This window comes from Phyllostomus hastatus, unplaced genomic scaffold, assembly GCF_019186645.2.
Source record: "Phyllostomus hastatus isolate PE091 unplaced genomic scaffold, TTU_PhHast_1.1 phas_contig_159, whole genome shotgun sequence".
NCBI lineage: Eukaryota > Metazoa > Chordata > Mammalia > Chiroptera > Phyllostomidae > Phyllostomus > Phyllostomus hastatus.
In genome coordinates, this window is record NW_025333640.1 from 37500718 (window position 1) to 37526271 (window position 25554).

The 25554-nt window shown below is 49.5% G+C and overlaps 1 protein-coding gene across 1 annotated transcript in view; it reads right to left on the reverse strand.

Moving 5' to 3' along the window:
• Positions 1-2829: 2829 nt before the first annotated feature.
• FAT4 (FAT atypical cadherin 4) overlaps positions 2830-25554 on the reverse strand; it is a 144587-nt gene continuing 121862 nt past the window's right edge. The window contains 7 exon segments of the mRNA XM_045830851.1: positions 2830-4221; positions 4223-5867; positions 7694-7955; positions 12288-12505; positions 14179-14303; positions 18900-19079; positions 19920-20005. Of these exon segments, the coding sequence (XP_045686807.1) occupies positions 4002-4221; positions 4223-5867; positions 7694-7955; positions 12288-12505; positions 14179-14303; positions 18900-19079; positions 19920-20005 (2736 nt within the window). The 3' untranslated portion in view covers positions 2830-4001.

Sequence of the window (25554 nt, forward strand, 5' to 3'; positions counted from 1 at the left end):
CTCTTCCTCTGACCCAGCTGGCTTGCTAGCATCTGCCCCCACTGGGTATCACGGCGCCTACTCATCCCTGTATTCACTGGCTGATGGTGCATCTCCTCTGCTAGAATGTGTTTCCATCAAGGAAGGTCCTTTGTTTTCATCACTATTCTATCCCATGGTCTAGAAGAGTTCCTGGCCTGTAAAGTGTCCTAATTATCATTCGTGATAAATGGATTTCCCCAGGGCACTGAACTCCTTTGCATCTCGGTTTATTTCTCTGTTAAAGGGAGTTATTGCATTTCATGGTCTTCAGTCAAGAACATATTAGTTTGTAGTGATATCACAGATGCATAGGTTTCTCCTCTTTTCTCCCCCTCCCCCTTCCTCTCTCTCTCTAAAAGCTATAAAAATATATTCTTGGGTAAGGACTTTTTTAAAAAGCTATTAGCTGGCTCAGTAGCGGTAACCATGTCCATTATTAGTCATGTGGCATTTCACTCAAAATATCTTTAAGAAATGTATACTAGATTAATCATAGACTTTCATGTCTTATTTCACATTAGAAGCTCTAATGGTGTATGCCAAAACACATTGGACGTCCAGGCTTATTTTTCCCAGGGGAATGTAAATTCGGTCATTTAGAAATGTTAGTCCCTTAATTAGATCTATAACATAAATGGGGAAAAGAAAAAAGTGCATGGCTGAAACATTGAGTAAAAATGAATTTTCATGAAAAGAGTGATCTGTTCTTAGATGCAGTGTCTGGGAGTAAAAATGAATTTTCATGAAAAGAGTGATCTGTTCTTAGATGCAGTGTCTGGAAGTAATAAAATCACACGGTTATATATTTTATTTTCCCTTATAAATAAAATATGTACAAAGGACGTAACTTTCAATAGTTCATCAGTTATATTTCTCATCACCCACGGTGGTGTCAAATATTTTCATAGCAACACGGGAGAAGGGCTCCAAGCCCTTCTGACAGCTCCATTTCTTAAAATAATTTTAAGGTATCTGAATAAACTATTGACACCATCAGCTGACTTAGAAAATTCCAGAAACAGTCCTGAAAGCAGCAGCAACGTGCCTCTTAAGAAGTGGGCCACCCCAGTCCTGTGCCCTGTTGCCCGTCCGAGGGGCACCCGCGGCCTCTCTGGGCCACACGGCCGCCGCGGTGTTTTCAGTGTGCCCCTGAGGGGAAGTCATGTGCTCACAACACACACGCAGGAGAAGTCCCGCAGAGTGACTGCACTCCAGGAAGTCCAATAGACCCTTACAGGGGCTGGACTAAAATTCCGAGGTCACGATTGTGTGTGTGAACACGCAGGGCACCCCTGGCCATTCATTTCGAGGAGCCGCTGCCTTGTCCATTGTCTAGACTCTCCCCTCTAACTCTCGATGCATCCCCCGCCCTCTCAGCACGTGGGCGACGCATCTGCACGTGACGTGAGCCTCTCGTGCCCACGTTCCTGATTTGTTCTGCTATAGGTATCGTTCTGACTCCAGTGAAAAGATTTCCAAGGAGAACCAGAGGCTAGAAATTGTCCGAGAAAAATCCGACACGATTCTTAAACTGGGGTTGATTAATCAGGCAAACCGTAATCCTCTATCTCACAAAGGATTCTTAGAGAATTAGAACACAGAATCTTGGCATCGCGTTCTTTCCCCTTAACCCTTAGCTATGATCCTGTTTATCATTTTACTCTGGCTCTGTTCTCAATTACAGAGTTTATATCCTTGAAGACATTGAGATGCTTCAGAGTTTCTGGAGAGAAAAAAAAAACGTATTCTGTTTTGAGTTATACGAAGCAATCAGCATGGTCCCATATTTGGCTCATAAATCCATAATCCTAAAATTCGTAAGGAAATACCAAAACACATTTGCTCATTGCAGGTGACAAAAAAAAAAAATTAGTGTCTTGCACTCCGTCTACACCACATCATAGGAATGTTGTAATTTAGATTAAACCCACATTTGATTTCCTATTCTGCAACAGAAAACACAGCCCCAACATTATGAAATGACAAAATAATTCTGGACTAGATTTCAACTTCTTGGTATTAATTTAAAAGTACTTTATTTACTAAAAACTTTTACACATATTGTTCAAATCCCTGTTGGATACAGGGCAGCCCGTGGCACAGCAAACGTCGACCAGGCCTGGCGCAGAATTGCATCCCGGAAAGCTCCGAGACCGCGGGTAATCTGCGGAGTCCCGTTCTCCCAGATGCAACCGTCTGCGTGCAAGCGGATGTTGTCCCTGGCTCGACTCCTCTCCTGGACTTTCACTGTCGGGTGGCCGCCTGAAAGCAGGGGTTCGTCTTGGCAGAAATAATGTAAAATTCATTTAGAGTTGATGCCACAGGGCAATCGAAGACTGAGGTGCGAGTGCAGAACCTTCCTCCTCATTCTTTCTCTACCACTGGACTTTGGGGCGAAAGTGAGACCCAGACATTCTTCCACAATGAGCTTTAATCCCGGGCTGTTCCTGTAACTAAAAGCCTGGTCGGAAGCCGGCCTTCAGCGAACGCACTCTATGGGGAACTTGCCAGCCTTTATTGCCAGAATGCTCACACCGAGTTCGTAACAGGGTTAGTGCCCTGAGACCAGTCTCGCTGAAGCTCATTACGCTCTGGGGAAGTCCGGGAACTCTGGCAGGGAGAAGGGCGCTGAAGCGACCTTAAGATATCTGTTCTGGCAATTATCCATAGTCGTGTTTTTTAAAAGAAAAAGAGGCCGCCCATTTATGGTTCAACCTGACATACCTTCCCGACAAGGAGAGGCTGTTTTCAATCAGGGGAGAAAATACGACAGAGAGGAACAGGTGACATTACACGATGGATACAACGTATTTTAAATAAATATTTTAATTCTATTGTTGGCATTTACAAGTAGAAAGCATACAGTATGTTACAAATATCAAAATGTGGAAAATATGAACGTTACATAAGTAACAAATGTAAAAAAAGTATTTTCTTACCTTCCCGGAAAGTAAGAAAACTATCAGCATAGGAAAATATCAGTATCAAAAACACAGCTCAGGTGTAAAAAAAAAAAAGTTTTTACACGGTATTAAAAAATGATCTACAAAATGGCAGAAAGTAAGAAGTGTTGAAACTGGACTTTATATAAATTATAAAAACTGGGTACTCGGGGTAAATGCTAAATGGTTGAGCAGGAAGTCCGATCATAGGCTTTCTTAAGTCGACTCTTAAAATTTTAAAAGCATAGAACATTTTTCAATAAATAACTTTTGCTAGTGTCTCTGAGAGGCGCGGCGGACGGCACTGTGCCACCGCGGAGGGTGGCAGAGTCCTGGGGACCGACCCCACACGACCCCTTTGTTCCCAGTGGAAGCCTGATGAAAAGTCGGAAGACCATCGCCGTTGACGCAAAAGGAGAGTCAGAAGTTTTAACACGATTTCATAAGGAAGTCCTAAAGTGCTGAACGCAATGACTGAACTTCAGTACCCACGGTCATGTAGAACGTATTCCAATCTCCGGACGCACCCCAGCAACATCGAATATGGAATCTGCAACCCTTAGAGCATGAGCTCGCGGTCTTTCGTTCGCGGATGGGAGGGCTCTTTCCTACGCTGTACAAGGATCTGTTAAACCTCGAGGATCTTGCGATGCAGAACACAGTAATAACACAACGGCAACAGTACACAACCCCACTGGGAGAGCAACGAGTTCGCTTCAGCAATGGCAACGGCACTACGTTTCCAAATCACAAAGCAAACAGTGGTAAGAAGAAGACTGCCGGATGCTGCACGCCACATCACTACCCACACAATACGATGCATGCAGGGGCGGGGGGGGGGGGGGGTGGAAAATGCAACAACCAAGCACATTAAATTAAAGTTGGTGTGAGTCGGTTTCAGCAGCATGTGGTTATTATTTTTCAAAGTTTCCCTCCGACACCCGTGCTTACTGGCCGGTTTTGCGCTGCCCGGCGGCCTGGCCGCGGCGGCGGGAGTGCCCTCGTTTCCCTGGTGCAGCCGTGCACACCTGCTCACACTCACACGTATTGCTCCGCCTCGCCGTCCTTGGGGGCTGGCTGGCTCGTCCCGCTTTTGCCATCCTCGTTGGCTGCTGCTTTTTCTGGGAGAGACGCCAGATCCTTAAACACGTCCACGTAATGCCCGAAGCCAGGGCCCCAGTTCAAAAGGTTGTCCCAGTTGAAGTTCCCGGCTTGCGGCCCCAGCTTCAAGGGCAGCGTGCTGTCGGCACCCCCCGGGCGCCCCCGCGCCCCCGGGCGCGCCCTCGGCCCTGCGGCCGTGGTACCTCCTGGGCTTCAGCCTGGCGCCGTAATTGTCTTCGTCGTCTGCATCCGACTCGTTGACTTGAGACAACTTGGGCATCCTGGACGTGTACACCATCGGCTTCTCCCTGTCGTACTCCATCTCCGAGCACGTGAAGGACTCATGCGAGTCGCTGTCGGAGGAGGACTCAGGGGCGGGGATGCCGTCGGCGGGGTTCCTGGTTCTGGACAGGGGCCTGCGGCAGTCCTCCTCGGACGACGACCTGCCGTGGTCGGCGCTGCAGATGCTGGGGTTCCTCGGGCGGGGCGTGTTGAGCCGCTCCACCTCTTCGATGGAGAGCCCCACCGGAGGGGAGGATTCCAGAGGGATCTGCCCGATGGGCTGCTTCAGGCGGCTCCCGGGCCTGGAGCCGTGCGCGGCCAGGGCCTGGGGGCTCTTGCTCCTCCTGCCCAGCCTGGCGGCGTAGCTGAAGATGCCGGGCTGGCAGGGGTCACCGCCGCCGTGCATCTCGGCCGCGGCGCCGTCCCTTGCAGGGAGGTGCAGCTCCCTGGCGGGGCTGTGCCTGTAGAAAGTGGAGGACTTGGAGAAGGGCGCGGGGCTGTGCCGGGACAGCGGGTTGGGGGTGGGGCAGGCCGAGTGGCTCAGGGAGCTGGTTCTCAAGCCCGGGCCGTAGGAAGGCTGGTAGGTGAGGCTGCTGGCCCCCAGGGGCATGGGCGACTGCCTGGCGAAGCCCAGGGGGCTGTGCCTCTGGATGGAGAACTTCGGGGTGTGGCTGCGGAACTGCTTGTAGTGCTGGATGATGTCGGCGTCGGACGGGGCGATGCTGCTGGCGTTGTCGATGTCGTAGTGCTCGATCTCCTGCTCCGGCGAGGCCAGCGGGGCGCTGGGGATGGTCTCCGCATTGTGGGGGATGTCGGTCTCATCGTAGATGAGGTAGGGGTTCTCCCTCTCAATGATGTCAGGCTTGGGGTTCCCCTCGGGCTGCTTCCTCACGGTCATGTCGTCCCCATAGGGCGGGATGTTGTCGGGGTCATCGAAAGCAACGTTCTCGCTCCCCTTCTTTTTCTTCTCCTTGGGCTTCTTCTCCTCCTTGGGGTCATTGGCCTTCTTGCCCCGGCACTGGTTACAGAGGATCAGGCTCAGGACCAGCAGGGCCAGCACCGTGGCGCAGCTGCCCACGATGGCGGGCACGGCCCACAGGGGCAGCGAGATCTCTTCCGGGCCCGGGCTCAGCACGCAGACGTGCCCTCCGGGGCTGCCGGCTTTGCACAGCCTGCCCTGGGGACAGACGACGCCGAGGCAGGCCACCACGGTCTCACAGGTCCTCCCCGTGTGCGACTCAGGGCAGCTGCAGGTGAAGCCGGCGTGCAGGCCCGGCTCGCAGCTGCCCCCGTTTTGGCAGGGGTGCGAGGCACAGTCCCCGGGGGGCACGCACTTGTAGGCGAACCACTGGTTGATGCACAGCAAGTCTCCCCAGCAGGGGTTGCTAGCGCAGATGTTCGGCCCGCGGCAGCCGACCTTCACCGAGGGGTCCGTCTTGGAGATGGAGGCCAGGCTGTGCTTCCCGCTGAAAGGCAGGCTCTCCCCGCCGTAGAGCACGGACGCGATGCAGCCGTCGAACCCTGCGGAGATAAGGAGGACCGGGGTGGCTTAGAGAACACCAAAGGCTTCAGACACCGCCCGGGGGGCATCGGGTCAAGGGAAGCTTCATCACAAGAGTTCTGCAACCCCAGGCTAAGAGTCACCATGAAGGTCAAGGGCAATAAGTCTGTGCATCTGACAGCCTCACTTCTTAGCAAGACGGGGGAGATGTCCACAACCAAACTACGGGGAGGACAGCTCCGACCCCTCTCTTCCCGAAGATTTTTGAGTGGCTCAAACAGGCAGAGCTTGCTTTCTCTCCCTGTTTTTATTTATTTAATTATCTATTTGTTTGACTTCTGTAGTCTACAGACCAAGAAGTGCATACATAGAAGTGAAATGTATTTTAACAAATACTTGGAAAGAATAAAAAAATAGGCCAATAGCTTCAATCTTTAGACCATGCCCTCTCCACGGCGGTAATATTGCCCCCAAGGTGCTGAGCACAGGTTCTTGGGCAGCAAAAGGGAAATCTTAGCTCTTCCAGTGGTTTGAGAAATTTGAAAGGGCAGATACAGAGTATAGCTCTGTGTTTCATGAGGTGGAGACCATGGGGGTTAGGAGAAAATATCTAAAATGGCTCCTTAGAGGGTAGTGATTATTTTTTTAAGAAGCTGAGAAACTCCGTTAGAGTGTGCTAATATTGCTGATGCTCTCATCCCAGAGCCCAAGAATCTATTTTCTCACTAAGAAAATGCACGATTTACAGTGACTTCTTTTCCTAAAAGATCCCAATGAATCAACATGGGCATTCCCAAATAAGCTAAATGTAAACGACCTACAATCTGGACTTGAACTTGGATGCCCTAACCGCAGTACTCTCCCATGCAGTTGTCAAGTTTCCTCTTCCCAGGGTGCCGTTCCACCTTTAGCCTTCCCATCCCCGACCCACTCTTCTCCCAGGAGCTCTGACGTCTGTGTTTGCTCCTGTTCCCCTGGAGTTCTCCCCATGACGTAGGCGCCTTTCTTGCTCCTTCCATCCTGTCCACGCCCAGCACTTCAGTTACCTGCTCGCCGCTGCTAACTCCTAACACCTGTTTCCAGCCACAGTCCGCTCCTGATTCTAGCCAGCTACTGAAAGGTCTTTCTCCAAGGTGCTCCACACCCAAAGGGTCCCCAACCAAAATCTCAGTATGTCCCAAGGACCCTTTCTTTCCGTACTGTTCTGTGCTTGCCTTCCTCAGGGGCACTGCCCTCCTTCTAGCTGAAAAGTCAGAAACCTCCCTGACTTTTACCCGAGTCCCCAACAGTCTCATTATGTTTTTAAAATACTTCTCCCCTCTCCACTCCTTGACGACTCCTGTGCCACTACACTCGCCCGAGCTCACGCGATGCCTCGCCTGCATCGCCGCGGTGCGTTCCCAGCTAATCTCAGCAGGTCCACCAGTGTCCGCCAGTGCGTCCTCCAGGGTGGAGCCTGGACGATCATTAACGTCGCTGGGCACTCCTAAGACGAATTTTTTGTAACTTCCTATTGTTCTGAGAATAAGACCAAGACTCTGTCATGATGTAGAAGACCCCGCCTCATCCCCCAGTTTCATCTTTCACCTGTGACATCTCTCCCCAAGGTCCTGGGTTCTGTAATCCTGGACTTACTCTACATTTACCATCAAAGCACCACGGGCTGAATTACGACCTGATACAACAAATGCCAGTGTCTAAAGTAAGTGACGGCCGATAGTCCATCATAAACTTTCTAAGGATGGTTATGGCAGTCTTTGAATGTATATAATAGTCTCAGAAACGCAACAACTGCGAGAGAACCAACCCCCCTTTCCTTCGTGACGCACTCCACACCAGCACTTACCCGTCTGAGTGTCCCGAGGAGCTTGCTTGGGTGGAATCCCCCCCAGGGACATAGTGAGCACGTCGAGGCCACCGAAGTCCTGAGTAGGGTGCATGATGTCTCTGTGGTATATCCTGTCGACCGACAGTACTGTGGCGGTTCCATTTTTCCCGATCAGAAAAGTATGCCAGTGGCCGTCGGCAACGTACACTTCAGGGATGTTTCTCTCCACCTTCCCAGCGATCCCGGCATCTGACGTAAAATGTATTTTGCCGTTCTTAATCTATAAAAATATCAAAAAGATTGTAAAATTAACTACAATATGCTTGGATAAAAACAAAAGTGAAACAAAACCTTAAACAATTGATCAATTCTAAGCAGATAGAACAGGTGAAGAGATTGGTTGTATTAGAGCATATTTACTCATCTATCTCTGTGACTTTAGGTAACATATACCTTCACATTTAATAGTTTCGACCGTTTTCAAGGTGTTATTATATTTGTGCCTGATTATTCAAGATGCGTAGAATTACATTCCAGAACATAACAAAGATGATAATGGGGTGAATACTCATTTTAATATAAGTAAATTAAAACTTTTTTGTGAGTGACTTCCTATAATTGAATGGCAATGGTGAAAGTAAAAAAAAAAAAGGTCAGTTTAGTAAATGGTCAAAATGATCAAAACAGGCAAAACTCCTTGCAAAAAAATCAATGCTTAGATAATGAAGCACAGTTGGCAAAAATAAAGACAAAATAAATTGTGTTAGCTGTCATCTATGACACACTAAAACCCTGGGGAAAAATTATGCCTATTATTTACATCAGTTACTGGGGTCAAAAAAAAACGACGCATCCGGGGTGAGTTCTTAAGGACGACGCGCCGGGCGAGGCTTCCCGCGGGCGCCCTCTTCCGGTTATCTGCGGGGTAGTCGGTTTCGATTACTGTGCCCCGCAGAGACCGCGGGGGACAGGATGCTCCTCCCCCGTTTCCAACCACCAGGTTTCCCGGGTTCTGCACAGATACTTTAGAAAATACAATAATCTATGAGCCGGATGAACATTCGCTCCAGAGAGCGTCATCCCACCGAGCCACCAGACAGAGCTGGTGCGTCGGCAAGGGGATGAAGTGACACGAGTCTCCCGTGACACGCACGAAAGGAGGGGTCCGGCTGTTCTGTCCCTCCGATCAGACGCCACGGCTCTGTGCAGCAGGCACCTCTGGTGGAAGGAAAAATCAGTTCGTTTGTGCTGTGGAAAATATGCCTCACGCATCTACAGATGTTATTCCTATTGTACTATTTTACTAAAGCAGTCTCTCTAGATAATAATAGATTTCAGTACCGAACTCAGATAGGAAAAAAAAAAGACAGTTGGGGTGAAATGACAGTAACATTTCACCAAACGGGCAAGGTCTCCTGACAGGGCAGAAACGGCGACGTTCCCTTCGGTCGCAGGCACAGCCCCTTTCGGAGACACCCTTGGGACAAGCCTGCTTCAGGCTCCGCGCCTCTCGCCCGCCCAAGAGATCACAGCGCGTCCATCCTTCTCTCTGGAGAGGGTGTCTCCGCGCGTCCCCCCGAGTGGGTGCAGCGAGAACAGTGCAGCATCCCAAGGGTCTCCTTTCCCCTGATAACGCTGTACCGAACTCCTGCGTTCTTTTTAACCTTCAAAACATCATGCTAGTGTTTTGCCTTATTTATTCATCGGTTTATTCATTCATTTATTTATTTTTTAATCGACAGAGCTCTGAATCCCTCATCCCAAGTCTGTACAAGATACCTAGGCTCACTGAAAAACAAAAACCAAAAAGCTATGCACCCACACAGCAGAACGGATTTGGAGTAGAAAGTCCATCATCCACTTTTTTTTAACAGCCCCCCAGACGTGGAGACGCATGACACGCCACGCAAGCGGGGAGACCCGTGGCGCACACTCCAACTGCAGTGCCAGCCCGCCGCCACACGCGTGTGCTCTCCTTCTGCTTTTCTCCCCGGGACGTCCTCTTCTTCATTTCTTTTATATCCAGACAGACTCCATCGATTCATATATTCTCATCTCTTCTCACATTGCTATGGCTACCCACCCTGACCCTCGCTCCTCCAAATGCACAGAATCCAGGCCACCCTTTTATTTTCACTTGTGTGTGTGTGTGTGTGTGTGTGTGTGAGAGAGAGAGAGAGAGAGAGAGAGAAGCTGACTGTTTCGGAGTACGTAAAAAAACTAAAAAAAAAAAAAAGAAAGAAAGAAACTGTCAGAAAGTGAGCCAAGAGAAAGAAAGAGGAAAACCAGGGGCCGGCTCACTGATAAGCTGGCTGATAGGCAGCAGCGCCCTTGAACTAGCGCCCCGGGCTGCCTGCAGGAGCAGAGCAGGTCCCTGTCATCCGTGTGACTTGCCTGCTAACAATGACCACTCTCCTGCTGTTATTTAATTCTCCTTACTCATCCTTTTTCAGTTGTATTTTATTTCTTTTTATTTATTTGTTTTTTAGTGTACTTCGTTCGCCCGTCAAGCTCCTAAATCTCTGAAGAGCTGCTCTTCAAAACTTCCTCCAGAAGCAACGTGCATTGGGTCTCATTAGGCCTTATTTGTATCCGTTAGCATGTCCCCTCCCGGCCTCTTTGGGAGCGCTTGCTACCGACGCCACGCGGTCCGGAGAGGCCTCGTGCCCGGGGGGGTGGCTGCACGTGCAGGGTTTCCTGCTGACAAAAACGGACCCTGACATTCAGCCCCTTCCCTAAGGAAGAAAAACCCTGTCACTGATGTCTCCGGCCGCGCTGTGTTTTGCATGTCTTGGCTGACAGAGGTGCTGCCGTGCAGCACTGTCTCATATGTCATGGAAGTGGCACGAGCACTTGGAAGCAGCTCCGCCGATAAGGCACGGAGCCCCGCGTCCAAGCCTCTCGGCTCGACGTGCAGAAAAGATGTTTCTCGTGGGCTGGGGAGGTCTACGTCTCTCTTTTACTTCTTTGCTTTCTTGGCTTCCAGGACACTTCTCAATGCAAATGACAAACAGTGACTAGTAACCGTCTTCCCTGACTCGTGTGCTTGGCTTTGCAAGTTGCCTGTGAACTCCGGGGCGGGGCTCTTTGTGTCCCCCGAGGGGGTGCGGTCGCTGGCTGAGGATGCTCCCCCGTCCTGGGTTAGGGTGGGGGCTCTCACGCTGGCACTGCTGACACTTCACACTGAGTGGTTCCGCTTTTGTGGGTGCACTGTAGGGTACTGAGAGATACCCCACAACCCGCTCCCCCACCATGACAATGAATCATGGGTGGGCACATCGCGGGCTGTGCCTGCAGGGTACAGCCACCCCCCGTTGGGGAGGACGGGCCTGGGGGATTATAATATGAGAACTTTTAAAAGATCGGTGTTTTTTTTTACTTCTTATTAAAGATGTGTACATGGAACATAACAACCGGAGTTGGCTTGGATAGAGAAGATTTTTTTAGAATAAAAAGGCTGAAGTTGAAAGGTGAACATCTGTTTTTATTTTTAGTTTTATGTGTGAGTTAAACCTAGCATTTTCTATGCGTTTTGATTTTTTATTAACTAAGCTTTCAGTAATTTTCAAAATGTTGATTTATAGGTGAAAAAAATCAAGGAATCTTTTTTTAAGGAATTTACCAAAACTCACATAAAATTATGAGTAGAATTATAATATATAAAATAATGTAGAAAGTAGTTAATATACCTAAACTGAAGAGGACGATGATAAAAGAGATATTTTATTTGTGAAATAGAAAGCAGAATAATAGTTTTAGAAATTACAATTGCTGAGCCAATGGAAAATGCATGTCTAATATAATTACTCACCAGTGTAGTGTCTCGGTTACAACTGAGGAAAAAATAGCAAATTATGTAAAAGCCTAATGATAAATCAATCCACTGTTTTCATGAAACATAATGTTTAAAAATTATTTATTTAAAAATTACTTGGAGAATTTAGCTATCATTTTACTTACTATAATTCTGAAGATACTTCATTTCACAGGGTTTACCCAGATAGTAAATCAAATATATGCTCCAGAGTAAAGTCAGATAATTTCAAAATGTTTTGCCTAATTCCCTCCCGGCCCTTTCATATACAGGGTGGGCAATAGTAGGTCTACAGTGGTGAGTACACAAAACCTAATTTATTCTTGTTTTATTACCTATTAATTATTGCATCATTTTCCACATGAACAACTGTGAACCTACTTATGCCCCACCCTGCATGCATATTAGTGTTTGAGATAATTCCTGGAGAAAAGTATTTTTCCATTTCAAAGATACGTTATCTTTTTGTTTTACTTTGTTGAACACTAGGGGAAAGGCAATGTAAGTTTTTATTAGACAAAACAGACCACGAAAATTCTTTCTGTGCCAGCCTACCTAGCAGTGGTCTCTCCTCTAAACCAAGACAAAAGTGTTTAGAAACCAGACCATTCAGATCTTTGTTGCGCAGGCCAATGCCCGGGAAATGGTTAAGACGGACGACATTGGACGAGTGCCCAGCGTCAGTGGGAACTCCGATGGGCTGTGAAAGCAAGGGACAGGAATTACGGGAGGAGCGATTTAAACCGTGACGCGGCAGGTGGTCGAGTCCAGTGAAGTCATCATTAGCTTTTATCTCACCTTCACCGTGGTGTAATTGCTGCTTTCTTGGATGTGGATTAAAATGCCATTCTCGCTTCTCGTCCTGAATTTTACTTCCAGGCTGTTCACACCAAAAGGCTCCAACACGGCACCTCGTAGGCTCTGTCTCAACAGATACTCCCGCTTCTCGTTCTGGCTCATGTGGTAGTCCAGGCGCCCTTTGCCCTCCAGGGACAGGGCGGTGTCCGGAGTGACCGCTGCACGCCAGCAAGGGAAGGGGGAACAAGTGCACCCATTACTTCTCACAGAGGGATTAGAGGTGACAAAACACTACAAAAAGGGACTCTGAAAACATTAACGTCCAGGAGTCATGCCCCCCACCCCTCTCCTATGGAAAAAATAATCCCCGCTTGTGAATTATTGCATGAGTGGATTTTAAGGCTTAAATCCACTTCAGAACCATGAAATATAAAACATTTTATGATAGGCATTAATCATGTGGGAAATAGTCATTAAGTACTTGATCCCTGAGATAAATTGTGACTAGCTGAAGAGAAAGCCACGTATTAAATTTTGGAGAAACACAGGGAAGCGTTATTTGTTGATAATGTCTCCCTGCTTCCATAATTCTTAAGTGAATATATATTTTCATAGTTAACGTGATTTGCAGTCTTTAAAGTCTCTAGCACATTAGAAATTTGAAGGAAAAAGTGTACCATCAAATATTTATTTTTGTAATGAATTTTATGATTAGTAATAATCATGTAGAATTTATTCATGTATATTTAATCATGTATAATTATGATATATAACTATAATTTGTGATAATCTGATAAATTTTTTACACTATTAAAATATGGAAGTTGGTTATAGCACCATAACTAAAAACAAGACAGAGAATGAACACAAATGGGTTTCAGCATTAAATGGTATACTCTTAAAACCTAAATTTTATAGTGTGTAAATTATATCTATTTTTGGAAAATCCAGACATTTCTAAAGCCAATGACTCATTTTATATTACAGATATAATTGGGTTCCTACTCATTGCTTTACAAAATATCATTTGTCCAAGTGTTTTTTCTGTTTTAATTTTATCCTAAATAATTAAACACAATTATGTCTCTGCTACTAATGTCTTTTGGATTACAGTATCCTTGATTTATCATGAATTCAATTCATTGTCATACAATAGAACCAAATGACTCCTGTAAAAAGTAGTCAGTTCCATGCAGTGGTTTACGTAGTCAGCACTCGTGTGAAAATGAAGCCGTTCTCATCACAGAGAGCCCGTCAGGGTGGGTTAGCCCATGGGACATGCGGCTTGAACTTAGGGAACCCCACAGCCCAACAGTGGCGGGGCTGTCGCCCTGTCTGACCAACACGAGGTTTAGAAACAAACAACTAATGAAAGGATTTGTAAAGTAATATGGAAAACCAATTCTAATAACTTAAAGTTAAAATTAGAGTATCATTTTTTATTGTAATAGATTATAATGCATTATAGGATGTTCTGAGCTCAGTGTGCAGTGATATATCACTTATGCTTTCTACCAAATATGAAATATTCACCTGGGAAGCATTACCTAAAAGCAGATAATATGAAACCCAAGTCTAAATATATCTCCCGGCCTTGTAAACTGCCTAGCATTCCTAGAGGTAAACATAAATAAATAATATATTTATAAATGGAAACTAATGGTGCACCTAGTAAATAATTCTAAAGGGACATCACCCTTCCTCGAGTTAAAAATACAAATTTTAACACGTCACTGTGTTTCACCCATTAGTGTCAGTTGAACATTTCCAATGTTCGGAATGAAAGCACAATTCAGTTACACGCCGAGGTGCACACATTTACACCTGTCCCGGTTACTGGGATTTCCCGTGGGGGTGCGGGGGGGGGGGGGGGGGCGGAGCGCTCGCGTACATTTCTCGCAGTATTTGCCGGTCAGTCCTTCCGCGCAGTCGCACTGCTGCCAAGACCAGTAGTCCGTGCACGTGCCGCCGTGCTGGCAGGGGCTGCGCGTGCACGCGCCTTCCAGCCTGGGGCATCTGAAACCAAGTCACAGGGTGGGGGCAGTGGGTTAAACGTGAGCACCAGCGTGTATTCACCTGCTTAGTTTCATGTCCTGAATTCTCTGGAACTCGGGTGACACCTGCATGTGTAGCCTCTAATCACCCCGTGGCACAGGACCTGCCTCATTCACAAAGGAGAAGACTAAACAGAATGACAGCTTCCACTGTCCAGACAAACAGGGGATGATTTCTTCATTAAATTAATCCTTTAAATAATTTTTAAAGATTTTATTTTATTTATTTTTAGAGAGGGAAGGGAGGGAGAAAGAGAGAGAGAGAGAGAAACATCAGTGTGTGATCGCTGGGGGTCATGGCCTGCAACCCAGGCATGTGCCCTGACTGGGAATCGAACCTGCGATGCCTGGTTCGCAGCCCACGCTCAATCCACTGAGCTACACCAGCCAGGGCTCTTTAAATTAATTCTTACCCTGTGCGGCATGGCTCAGCTGGTTGGGCATCATGCCACAGCACTACAGGTCACGAGTTCGATTCCCAGTCAGGGCTTGTGCCTGGGTTGTGGGCCAGGTCGCCAGTTGGGCTCATGCAAGAGGCAACTGACAGATGTTTCTTTGGCATGTCAACATTTCTCTCTCTTTCTTTCTCCCTCCCTTCCCCTCTCTCTAAAAATAGATAAATAAAATCTTTTAAAAAACTGATTCTTACTGGAGCAAGGCACCTTGGCCTCCCAGTCACGGCAGTGAGCGTGCTCTCTGGGCTGCATCTTTATTCAGGGGTGCATCCCCCACCAGACAACTCGCGCTGCTCCTGCGCATTCAATGTCTACTCTCTGCCAGGCACTATTCCAAGCGTGGCAAAAACGTGATGAAAAAAAGTCCATGTGTTCATGAAATATTTATTTCTCCTCGTGGGGGAAATGGACAAAAACCAAAACTGATACAAATGTGCAGTATCGAGAAAAAAAAGGAAGTGCCGTGGAAAAGCTAAGATGGGTGCTGGGAGTCTGGGGCGTTGCTGGAGCTCCAGATTAGGCCGGGGAGGGAGGACCCATCATTCCCGGGACGGCCTCAGTTGGAACCGGGGGTGCCCACCCCACGGCCTGCAGGCCGCATGCGGTCCAGCATGGCTATGAATGTGGCCCAACACAAGATCGTACGTTTACTTAAACACCATGAGATTTTTTTGTGATGATGTGTTGCAGTGTATTCAATGTGTGGCCCAAGACAACTGTTCTTCTTCCAGTGTGGCCCAGAGACGCCAAGAAGTTGGGCACCCCTCCCCCAACAACGGGAGCGACCAGAGCGAGTCCGGCAGAAGGTCGTCCCAGGCACAGGAAAGAGTCAGCGAGAAAGCCCTGCGGCGCCGGAGGAGCACCCAGGGGCCCAGCCTGGGCAGGCGGACGACAGAGGAGAATGGAGAAACACAAAGCCGCGTGGCGAGGAGGTAAGAGGAAGCAGACCAGCAAGGCCTGGTCAGTCGGGGTGAGAGCTGTCTTCTGCTTTTCAAATGTCACCCTGCTTCCCGGTAGATTGGATGCGACATTGGTCCGGAAGGGAGAAGCCAAAGGTGAGTCTAAAAGCTTTGGCCGAGCAGCTGGGTGGGTTGGGAGCGATTGTTACCCGAGACAGGAAATGTGTGGGAGGAGGAGGCTGGGGAAGAGTCAGAGAGGAAGGCCAGAAGTTCGGCCGTGAACTCCCGTCGGAGACATCAGTTAGAAATGCACGGGGACATCGAGGAGCATGTTGGCTGTCCCGGTCAAAGGTTCCGGGGAGAGGCCGAGTTGCTGACAGACCGTTTCAGGGCCACCCGCTTTAGGGCCAGTAGTTTAAACCAAGCACTACACGGAGTGACTTGAAGAATGAATACAGACTCAAACTAGAAGGGGTTTGGGAGGGAAAAGAAGGGCCGGAGCAGCAGACCAGGAGTGTGCCGTGTGCAGAAATGAATAAAGAGTTTCAGGGCGCCAGAGGGGCGGGCTGGTCCTACTGTGGCTGAAGTCCAGATAAGATGAGAGTTGACCGCTGACTTTGGCAAAAGAAGGGATTAATGACTTCGACAAAGACAACAAGACTTGGGGTGAGAGGAAGAAGAATGGGATTGATAAAGTTTTTTAAAAAAAATAAAATGGGAGAAATAACTGCATGGAGTGCCGGAGAAAAGCAACGTGGCTGAGAGCAGCAGCGCCGTTTGTGTGTGTGTGTGTGTGTGTGTGTGTGTGTGTGTGTTTTAGGAGGTTTAGGGGGTGGAGTCTCCTGCACGAAAGGGCTTGGTCTTCCTGGGAGTAGGAGGAGTCTATTCACAACACCCGGTTACCAGGGATACCACTACAGGACACATGGGCAGATGTGAAGGAATGAGCTTTGGGGGGGGGGGGAATGGTTCTTTCCATCGCTTCAACTTTCTGAACTTAGGAAGCAAATTCGTTAGCTGAGAAAAGGATGCAGGAGATGGTTGGGGTCTGTGGAAAGGGGAGGCGCGATCTAGCCATGGAAGAGAGTGTGAAAACGATGAAACGAGGAGAACATGATATATTGCCAGGCAATATTATAGCCACACTGGAAATCGGAAATCCTGAGTGTACAGAGACAACAAACAGCTCAGGAGCAAGAATCTGCCCGGTCCATCATGTGCCTTTCATCCCAGGCTGGGCACCCAGCCCAGGATTGACAATAGTTCGCTACTCACTCCCTCGCTGGTAGACTTGGGGCAAGTTGTGTGAAGTCTGAGTGACTCAGTGACCTCATCTGCGAAAGGAAAATGATATCTACTCCACAACGTGGTTGCGAAGGTTGGGTAAACTAACACTGCAAAGTACTGAGAACGGCGTCTGGTGCAGAGTAAGATATCAATAAATGTCAGCCCCTGCAAGCACTAGATGACTCTGAAATTTGAAAAGTAAGAGTAAATCCTCAGAGTTGGGAGCTTTGAACTATTCAGTCATTAAGTCTCATACTATGCCAACATATCCAAAGGGAATGACATCCATCATGTCAAAATGAGATATGTTCAGAAATAAAAGCCAACTTGTGAAGTACAAAATGTTTCCAGTGATGGCTCAGCAGTCTTGAATTTAGAACCTGTTATAACAAGAAGCGATGAAAAATTTGGTAAAAATTCTCATTTCAAAATTCTATCTCAATTTAGCCGTGGCTGGCGTAGCTCAGTGGATTGAGCACAGGCTGCGAACCAAAGTGTCGCAGGTTCGATTCCCAGTCAGGGCACATGCCTGGGCTGCAGGCCACAGCCCCCAGCAACCACACATTGATGTCTCTCTCTCTCTCTCTCTCTCTCTCTCTCCCTCCCTCTCTCCCTCTCTCTCCCCCCTCCCTCTCTAAAAATAAATAAACAAAATCTTTTTTAAAAGTTCTATCTTAATTTACAAATTTTCTGAGAAATCACAAATGGTATACTTCCCATAAAGAGCATAATTTGAAGGAAAGTTACCGTAAGAATATTCCTTATAAAATGCCATGTATGGAAGCAGAAAGTTACGCGCACACACTGCCACCACTGTCACCTTTCTGGTGAGCAATCTGGCCGTGCATGTGACTTAGATCTCTATGTTTTTACTTTAAAAGATGCTCACAACATATTTAAACGTAAAAACATCAATATTTCAAAAAATATTTGTGTGAACATGGAGAAGGAGACAGAAGGATGCGCACCCAACTATTTACAATGGTTGGCAATGAGAACTCTGTGTTTTTCTCTACTGTTTGTTTGATCATTTTGCAACAGTACTATCTCATAATCAAACAATAACATATGGAAAAATAAAGGCAAATGCCAAGTTGCGTTAAAACACTTGAGTTACAAACATTAGGAAGTATTCACAGCTTTGTCTTCGTGATTTTCTTTCTAGATGTCTCAAGCAAGAAAACAGTGTGAGCGAAGACTTCTGGGAACACGTGTTAGTCCCAGGGTTATGAACGTACCACTGAACCTGGGAACGACTGAAGTGTGTGCCCACAGCGAGGACGGGCTCGTCCGTGGTACGGAGCAGTCATCACCATGACAACGAGCCGAGCGTGTCTGCGGGTAACTACTTTATAGGCTACTTCATTTTTTTTCTGAATTTCCTGCATTTTCAACATAAGTTAGAATAACTTTTAAAATGTTATTTTTACAGTTCCTAAATCATTGGTGGAAACCTAACCAATAATAATCAAATAGGAAAAAAAAAAACCTGTTTTACACTGTGCAATTAATCAAGTTATTACTTGTTAAAGATGTGTCAAGTTTTGCAGAATGTATGTTTTTATGTAGAACTACATAATTTCAAGCACGCTTATGTATACATTATTGCTCACACTTACACATCGTGATGTGCCAGGTTCCTTTACTTACTTAACATAAAATCTTTACCATACCTAGAGTCTGTATGTACATACACACTTTTTTCTTAGACTCCAGAGAATAAGAATTAACTTTCTAGTTAATATTATATGTCATGCCAAGCAAAATTTCACAGCTGTGAGTAAATACTTAACACTCAAAGCAATATAAGACATTTGGCATCTTAGGGCTTTCGTCACAGCAAGATCACCCTCGGAGGTTCACTCATCACGCACTGTCTACATGTTCTGTAAAAGAGTGAGAAACGAAGGGCCGTACTGGTCTAGGATGCCGTGTGCGGCCAGCGCTTGGCTGGGCTCCAGGGGCCTCCCGTTCACGGCGAACTCCATGATGCACCCGACGAAGTCGTGACTCTCCACGTGGCCTCTTCTCTGCAGAACCGGCTCCAGGGAGCGGATGCCTCCGACTGTGGCTCGGTTTGGCTGAACGTCAAGAGTCCTCCATGAGAAAGAAAAGTACATTAGTACCGACATGACAGGTTTCAGCAGCAGGATGTTTCATTTGAAGAGGAGAGAAGGTAACTTTTTCTGGCACGCATTATATACCGTGTATACATCTGAATGGGAACCATTACCAATGAATGCATGTCTGCCAGACAGATACCTGCAGGGTTATTTAAGGTCTAAATACTAATAAAACTTATGGAAGTGATATTTTCAGGTAGTCGTAGGAGACATATGTATGTAACAATGTTGAGCTAGCAGAGAGCACACCATCTCAAAGAAGATAAAAGGTATTAGTAGTGACAATTGTAATATTCACGTCACGTTGCATCTTTCCCTCGCTACAGAGATGATAAGGAACGCCAGTGAGTTGTTTAATGCAATGGATTCTGCGTCAATATTCATTTTTCTACGTGTTGCTATTTCTAGCAAAATGACTTATGTTTTAGGTGGGGTAACGCTGTGTTCCAATTTGAGGCAGAGCTGGAAAACACCTGTCGGTAGCTGTCACATGCACCGTCCAGATACCCTAACCTTGCAGGGCCCGAGTCACCGGCCACTGTCGCACGAGGCTTCTTGGAGGAGGACAGGTGGTGTCCCTCTTCCCTTTCTGCAGCTGCATTCTCATGGCCACCCCTTCGTGCCACGCCTTTTTCTCTACCCATGTTGTACACTCATTATTAAGTTTTTACTTTACAGCACAAAAATCCCTTTGGAGAGGATGAAATATCCTCCACTTCTGTGGGATGCTGAGCATAATAAAATGACCTTCAAACCCCCGATTCCCTGGTTAACGTCGAGCGGTGATAAAGAGCAAACGAATCTCCGCACTCACCAGTCGTCGGAGACGGCCACGTTGCTGACGGTGCAGTAGCCGGACTCTTGGCTCTCGGAACAGGAGTCCACAGTCAAGGACGCCGCCTGCACAGCAAGAGACGGGGGTGTTCACCTGGGGCCCCACGGGCCCCTCTGGCCTTGCCAGCCAACACTGCCCACTGCCCAGGGCTGGTTTCCGTGTGGGCACGGTTTTGAAATCGCGGTCACATTTTGATTCAGTACAAGAAAAACAATACAATAGCAAATCATAGACACGTATTTCTTGGATATGTCTAAAACTAACATTGTGAAAGAATTGCATATAAGGGGTGGGAAAGTGCTTTGCAAACTCCTCTCCAGCCCTTTTGTTTCGCAGATAAATCACAACGCCACTGACGTCAGTTAGGCGTTACGCGGAGGGTCTGAGACGGCTTCCTGGGGTTACGGCCTTCATAAACCCGTTCATTCTACTGTGCGGCTGGCCCAACCAGTGACAAAACCTACATTTCCTGATTTTCAAGTCTTCTTTCAATAATCTCCCATGCATATGTACAAAAAAGATTTGGAAAGTACAACATAAATACTATTACAGCAACCTTTGAAGATTCATACTTGCATTAAAAATTTGAGATAAAGAAATTAGATGTTCTTTTCATTTATAAGAATCCTTATTTATAAGAACTACAGTTTATAGCATATATCATATAGCGTATTTGTGTATAATCAAACTGCATTATTATATACCACGGTAAAGTAGAAACTCCCAATAATATTTAAATCACAATGAACAGGAGCTGTTTTTGCATCCTCAGGCATGAGTTACCACAAGACAACCGCCTTCTTTCTGTCCAGCAGAGCATACGAATGCTCCACGTGATCAGAAAACGACGTCATCAGGTCATGGTCACAAGGCCAAGAACAGACAGAAGCCAGGGCTCTCGGAACTGCACGGTGACCACTGGGGTTGTCTGCGGTCTAGTTCAGGGCCAGGGTTGTTGTATGTCCATGTTATTTGAGCTCTACAATTTTGGTGTGGCCCCTGCTTTGCTCCCCAAGCTGCAGTAAGTTCTGCAAATAAAAAGTTTTGCACATTTTATTTTGTGAAATTGTAAGGACGATACTCAGAGTGTGGTGTGTATGAACACGGTCAGTAAACTACAGGAAGAGGCATGGCCCAAAATCTAGGAGGGCTGAGAGTCTCCCCCGATGCAAACAAAGGTTCTGCCTACATTTCGTGGAGCACCAGAGAACAGGACTAGTCCAACCTTGTCCTTCCGTGTAGCAGAAACAGGAACAGTGGACCCCTGAGCAATGCAGGGGGCGCTGACCCCCACAGGGTTGAAAATCAGGACTCCCCCAAACATGAGTTGGGGACAGACACTGAGGGCAGTGTCTGTGGGGCTAATTCGGATGGCAAAACATGGGGGTGCTCCACAGAAAACGGTGCAGACCGAGGAGCCCCGCCGGCCCTCTGCACGCTGGGCCTCCCGATCCCACATCCAGTCCGTCCAGGGGCAGGGTGAGTGCGAGCAGGTGTCTGGGGAACTAAGGGAAGCGGCTTCCCATAACCTTGAATGAGCCTGGTAAGTAGCGTTCTCATAGCCATGAGACTGGGTCCCATAAACGATTCCCATAACACAGGGGTGTCTAACTCATTGTCACCGGGCACCACATCAGCCTCGTGCTGAAAATGAGCTTGACACCCCTACCAGAACATCCGTTGTGCTTACGTGCAGCAGAATTACGCTGTGTTATATAATCTTGGGGTTTTTTTTGTTTTTTTTTTTGTTTTGCCAGCTTTGCTTGTTCTAGTATTGAAGAGGGGCTAGGGGCTCCCTGCTGGGTGCCACGCTGGGGAGCAAGGGCCACGGCGTGTGCCACGCAGAGGCATGCAGGGGGACACGCAGCTTGCAGCGTGAGTGGCTTGCCCACCCGTGAATAAAGGCATGCCAGACGTCCTCAGGGCTCCGTGAGTATTCTCCCATCTGCCCAAATCCCGAGAACCTGCCTGGCCTTGACTGGCTGCAACACAGTTGGCGGAGTCTGCAGAACCCACTGCAGTGCGGTGTGAACGCATGGGAACCCCCTAGGGGGTTCCTGCACAGGTGGAGGGGTCTTGACAGCTTGGCCTCCCCCCAGGACTGGCCCGACGGCAGTGGTGCACAGACACAGCGGAGAAAGCCCTGTGGGTGGTGGTGGGGAAAAGCGCAGTGCCCCAGACGCCACAAGGAGTGAGCTGGGTGTGTCAGCTTTTCCAGTGCGGAAGCCCTGAAGGCTGAAGAAGAAGAGCCTGCACTTCCCGAGGTGGGGAAGTTACACGAACACCAAGGCCAAAACAAAACAAACCAAAAAAAGCCTTGAGGGCTTGAACCTGTGCCCTGGGGAAAAGGCTTCAGGCAGCAGCCCTCCGCCTCCCCGTGCCTCGTGAAAGAGGAATGCAGTTCCCTAGGGTGGCAACCTGCGGCACCTGGGGGAAGTTTGGGCCTGGACCCCCTCCCTCGCCTGCCCCACGCACAGGTGGAGCGCGGTTGCCCAGAGCCTCCTGGCCCGAGGCCTGAGGCCCCGCCCAGGGAGCTCCGCTCCCAGCCTGCAGATCGGAAGAGGCTGGAGTCCCTGCCGGAGAGGGGCACCCTCTGCTCCTCCTGCCCTGCTCTGCCTGCTGGCCAAGGCCGCGCAGGCAGCCGTGCACGCAGCCAAGGCCCAGTTGAGCTTTGCGGGCGTTCCAGAAGATGGGGCGCCGTGGGAGCTGTTACAGCTGGTGAGGCAACCTGGGAAGCTGCTAGAAAGCAGGGCGGCGCTGGCTCCGGGAAAGCTCGCTGATGAGGAGGGGGCCAGAGAGCCAGAGCAGCGGCGGGCTCCACGCAGCACAGGTGAGAAGGGCACCCGTGGGCGAGGCCCGGCAGAAGACGGCGGAGCCGGCAGACACGGCTGCCGGGACCTGAACGCAGCGGCGGAAGGGGCTGCGCGGTCTCGGAAGGAGCCAGAGTCCACGTGGAGCGCAGGTCTCTGGGCCCACTGCGCAGGGGCGACTCCTGGAGCCCGCACACTGGCGCGGGGTGCAGGCCCAGCTAGATTATCTGTCAGAGACCCAGGGCTGTAGCCCCAGAGGCCTGTCCTGTGTGTCTGGAGGACTGTCTGGCTGTGCCAACCTCCCGAGAAGGAAGGGAGAGAGATCCTTTGAAAATGCAAATAGGAAAAGGACCAAGAAAACCGTCCATACGGGAACAGTGGAGACGGGAAGGGCAACTGCCCCCTGTAAATACACTGTGTCCCCCCCATTCGTGAGTATGTCCTGGATATTGACATTCAGGGTGTGCGGCTACACGTGACCACAGGAGAGCTTCACCTGCCAGTGCAGGTGGTAAAGCCATTTTGCGGAAACACGCCGACTACCCCCCATACCCCCAGTGTCACCCCTGCAACAGGCACAGCAGTGGAACAGTATCAGTTGCCTGGAGGGCCTGAGGGAACCACAGCAACTGCAGGGGGGCTGGAGAAGGTGGACATAATCGGGGCAGCCCACAGTCCTCCTAACGCTCCCGTGTGGCCAGTAACAAGGCCAGAGGGCACCCGGAGAACGAAAGGTGAATACCGGAGCTCGACAAGGCCATTCCTCTACCGCATGCAGCGGGCCTCTCTGCGGTGGACTCGACGGACCGGTTAACTAATGGGCTGGGAGCTCACCGCTTTGCAGCTGACCTGGCCGGTGCCTTTTCCTCCCTTGGCCTGGCTCGGGAGAGCCGGGGCCAGTTTGCCTCCCCGCGGGAAGGCCGGCGGTGGACTTGGACTGTCCTCCCTCAAGGGCACTTGCACGGCCCGAATATCTGTCACAGGCTTGGGGAGGACAACCTGGCTAGGTGGCCACGGCCTCCAGAGGTACATCTGTCCCATTACATCGATGGCATCTTGCTAGCCGGCGATTCTCCTGCAGAATCAGAGAAGACGGTGCCGCAAGTGCTGCCACACCTGAGGTCAGGTGGCTGGGCCGTCCACGAAGCCAAGCTGCGGGGATCTGGGCTGTCTGTCAAGTTCCTGGGGGTCGTCTGGCCAGGTAAGACAAAAGTCACCCCGATATGGATAAGATTCAGGCGAGCCCGACCCCTACCACTGTGGAACAGCTCCTGGCATTTGGGGGCCTGCTGGGGCGCCGGAGCGCGTGTTTGCTCCCCTCCCACAGGTCCTCTGTCCCTTGTATTCCTCGGTGGGAAAGGGGGCGAGCCGGGGCTGGGCCCCAACCTCGGAACGAGCGTCCCAAGGGGCAAAGCGCATCATTAGCCACGTCCAGGCCTTGCATGCTCTGGACCCTGCTCCACCGGTGAGCCAGACGGGCGTGTGACACAGGAAGGCCTTCGTGGGGTTCGTGACAGGGATCGGAAGGGCTGCGTCAGCCCTCGGGTTTCTGGTCCCACCTACAGACGGGAGCAGAAGCACGGTGCTCCCCGACTGAAAGCAGTGGGCTGCTGTATGTGCTGCCCCGTTGGCCGCGGAGGCCATAGCAGGAACTGCCCCCAGGGGAATTAGGACCCCGTATCCCATTGCAGGGTGGGCCCGGGACTGGATGGTTGAGCCTCGTAGTGGGACGGCTCAGATGCCCACATTTGCCAAGTGGGGGCTCATCTGCAACAAAGGAGTACTCTGTCCACTAGCTCAGCCTTTGCGGGCTGAGCTACAGGAAGTGTTAGGTCCAGTTATTTGGGTAGATGAGAAATCTGCTGTTCCCGTCCCTGTAGAGGAGGTAGAAACTAGCCCCTTCCAGGGAGGGCAGGCACCTGCTCCCTCGATGCACGGCACACTGACGGGGCCAGCAGGGGCCAGTGTGCTGTGTGGACCGCCGTAGCAGTTCCACCAGAGACAGAGACAATCTGGTCTGGCACTGGCGTGGGGCAGAGCAGCCCGTGGGCGGAACTACGAGCTGTATGGGGCGTGGTGGCCAATGAGGCGCTGCCCCTGACTGTTTGCACGGGTAGCTGGGCAGTGGACCGGGGGCTGACATTATAGATCTCTACCTGGCACACAAATAAGTGGGTGGTTGTGCACAGACCATCGTGGGGACAGGCTTTTCAGCAAGACTCACGGGAGTCAGGCCACCAGAAACAAATCACTGTTTATCGTGCTCCTGGACATGCCCCTCTTGCTCCCCCTGGGAACGATGAGGCTGATATCTGGCCAAGGTGCGGTGGCAAGGTACGGTACCTGCCAGTCCCTCGGGAAGGGAACTAGCCCGGTGGCTACACTGTCGCCTCTTACATGCCGGGCAGATCACCATGAGGTCCGCCGTGAGAACTTGGGGATCGCCTGTTACGCGGGCAGAGGCACAAGAAGCTTGTGAGACCTGTGCTGTCTGCTCACAGGAGCACCCCTGAAGGCCTGTGGGAACTTCTGCGCAGGTGGTGCGGTCCCCACTGACCCAGGGGCAGGTGGAGGTAATCGGGCCCCTACCTCGTTCAGAGGAATAGAGGCATGCTATCACAGGTGTGGATGCGGCCACAGGACTTTCAGCTGCTTATCCCGCACGGCGCCCAGCTCAGAAAGCAGTGATTGCGGCGATAGAGCGGTTATGTGCTGCTTATGGGGACCCCTAGCCATTGGAAGTGATCAAGGGACATGTTTTACTGGGGCCTTGGTGCAACCGTGAGCTTGGGACTTGCAGAGTG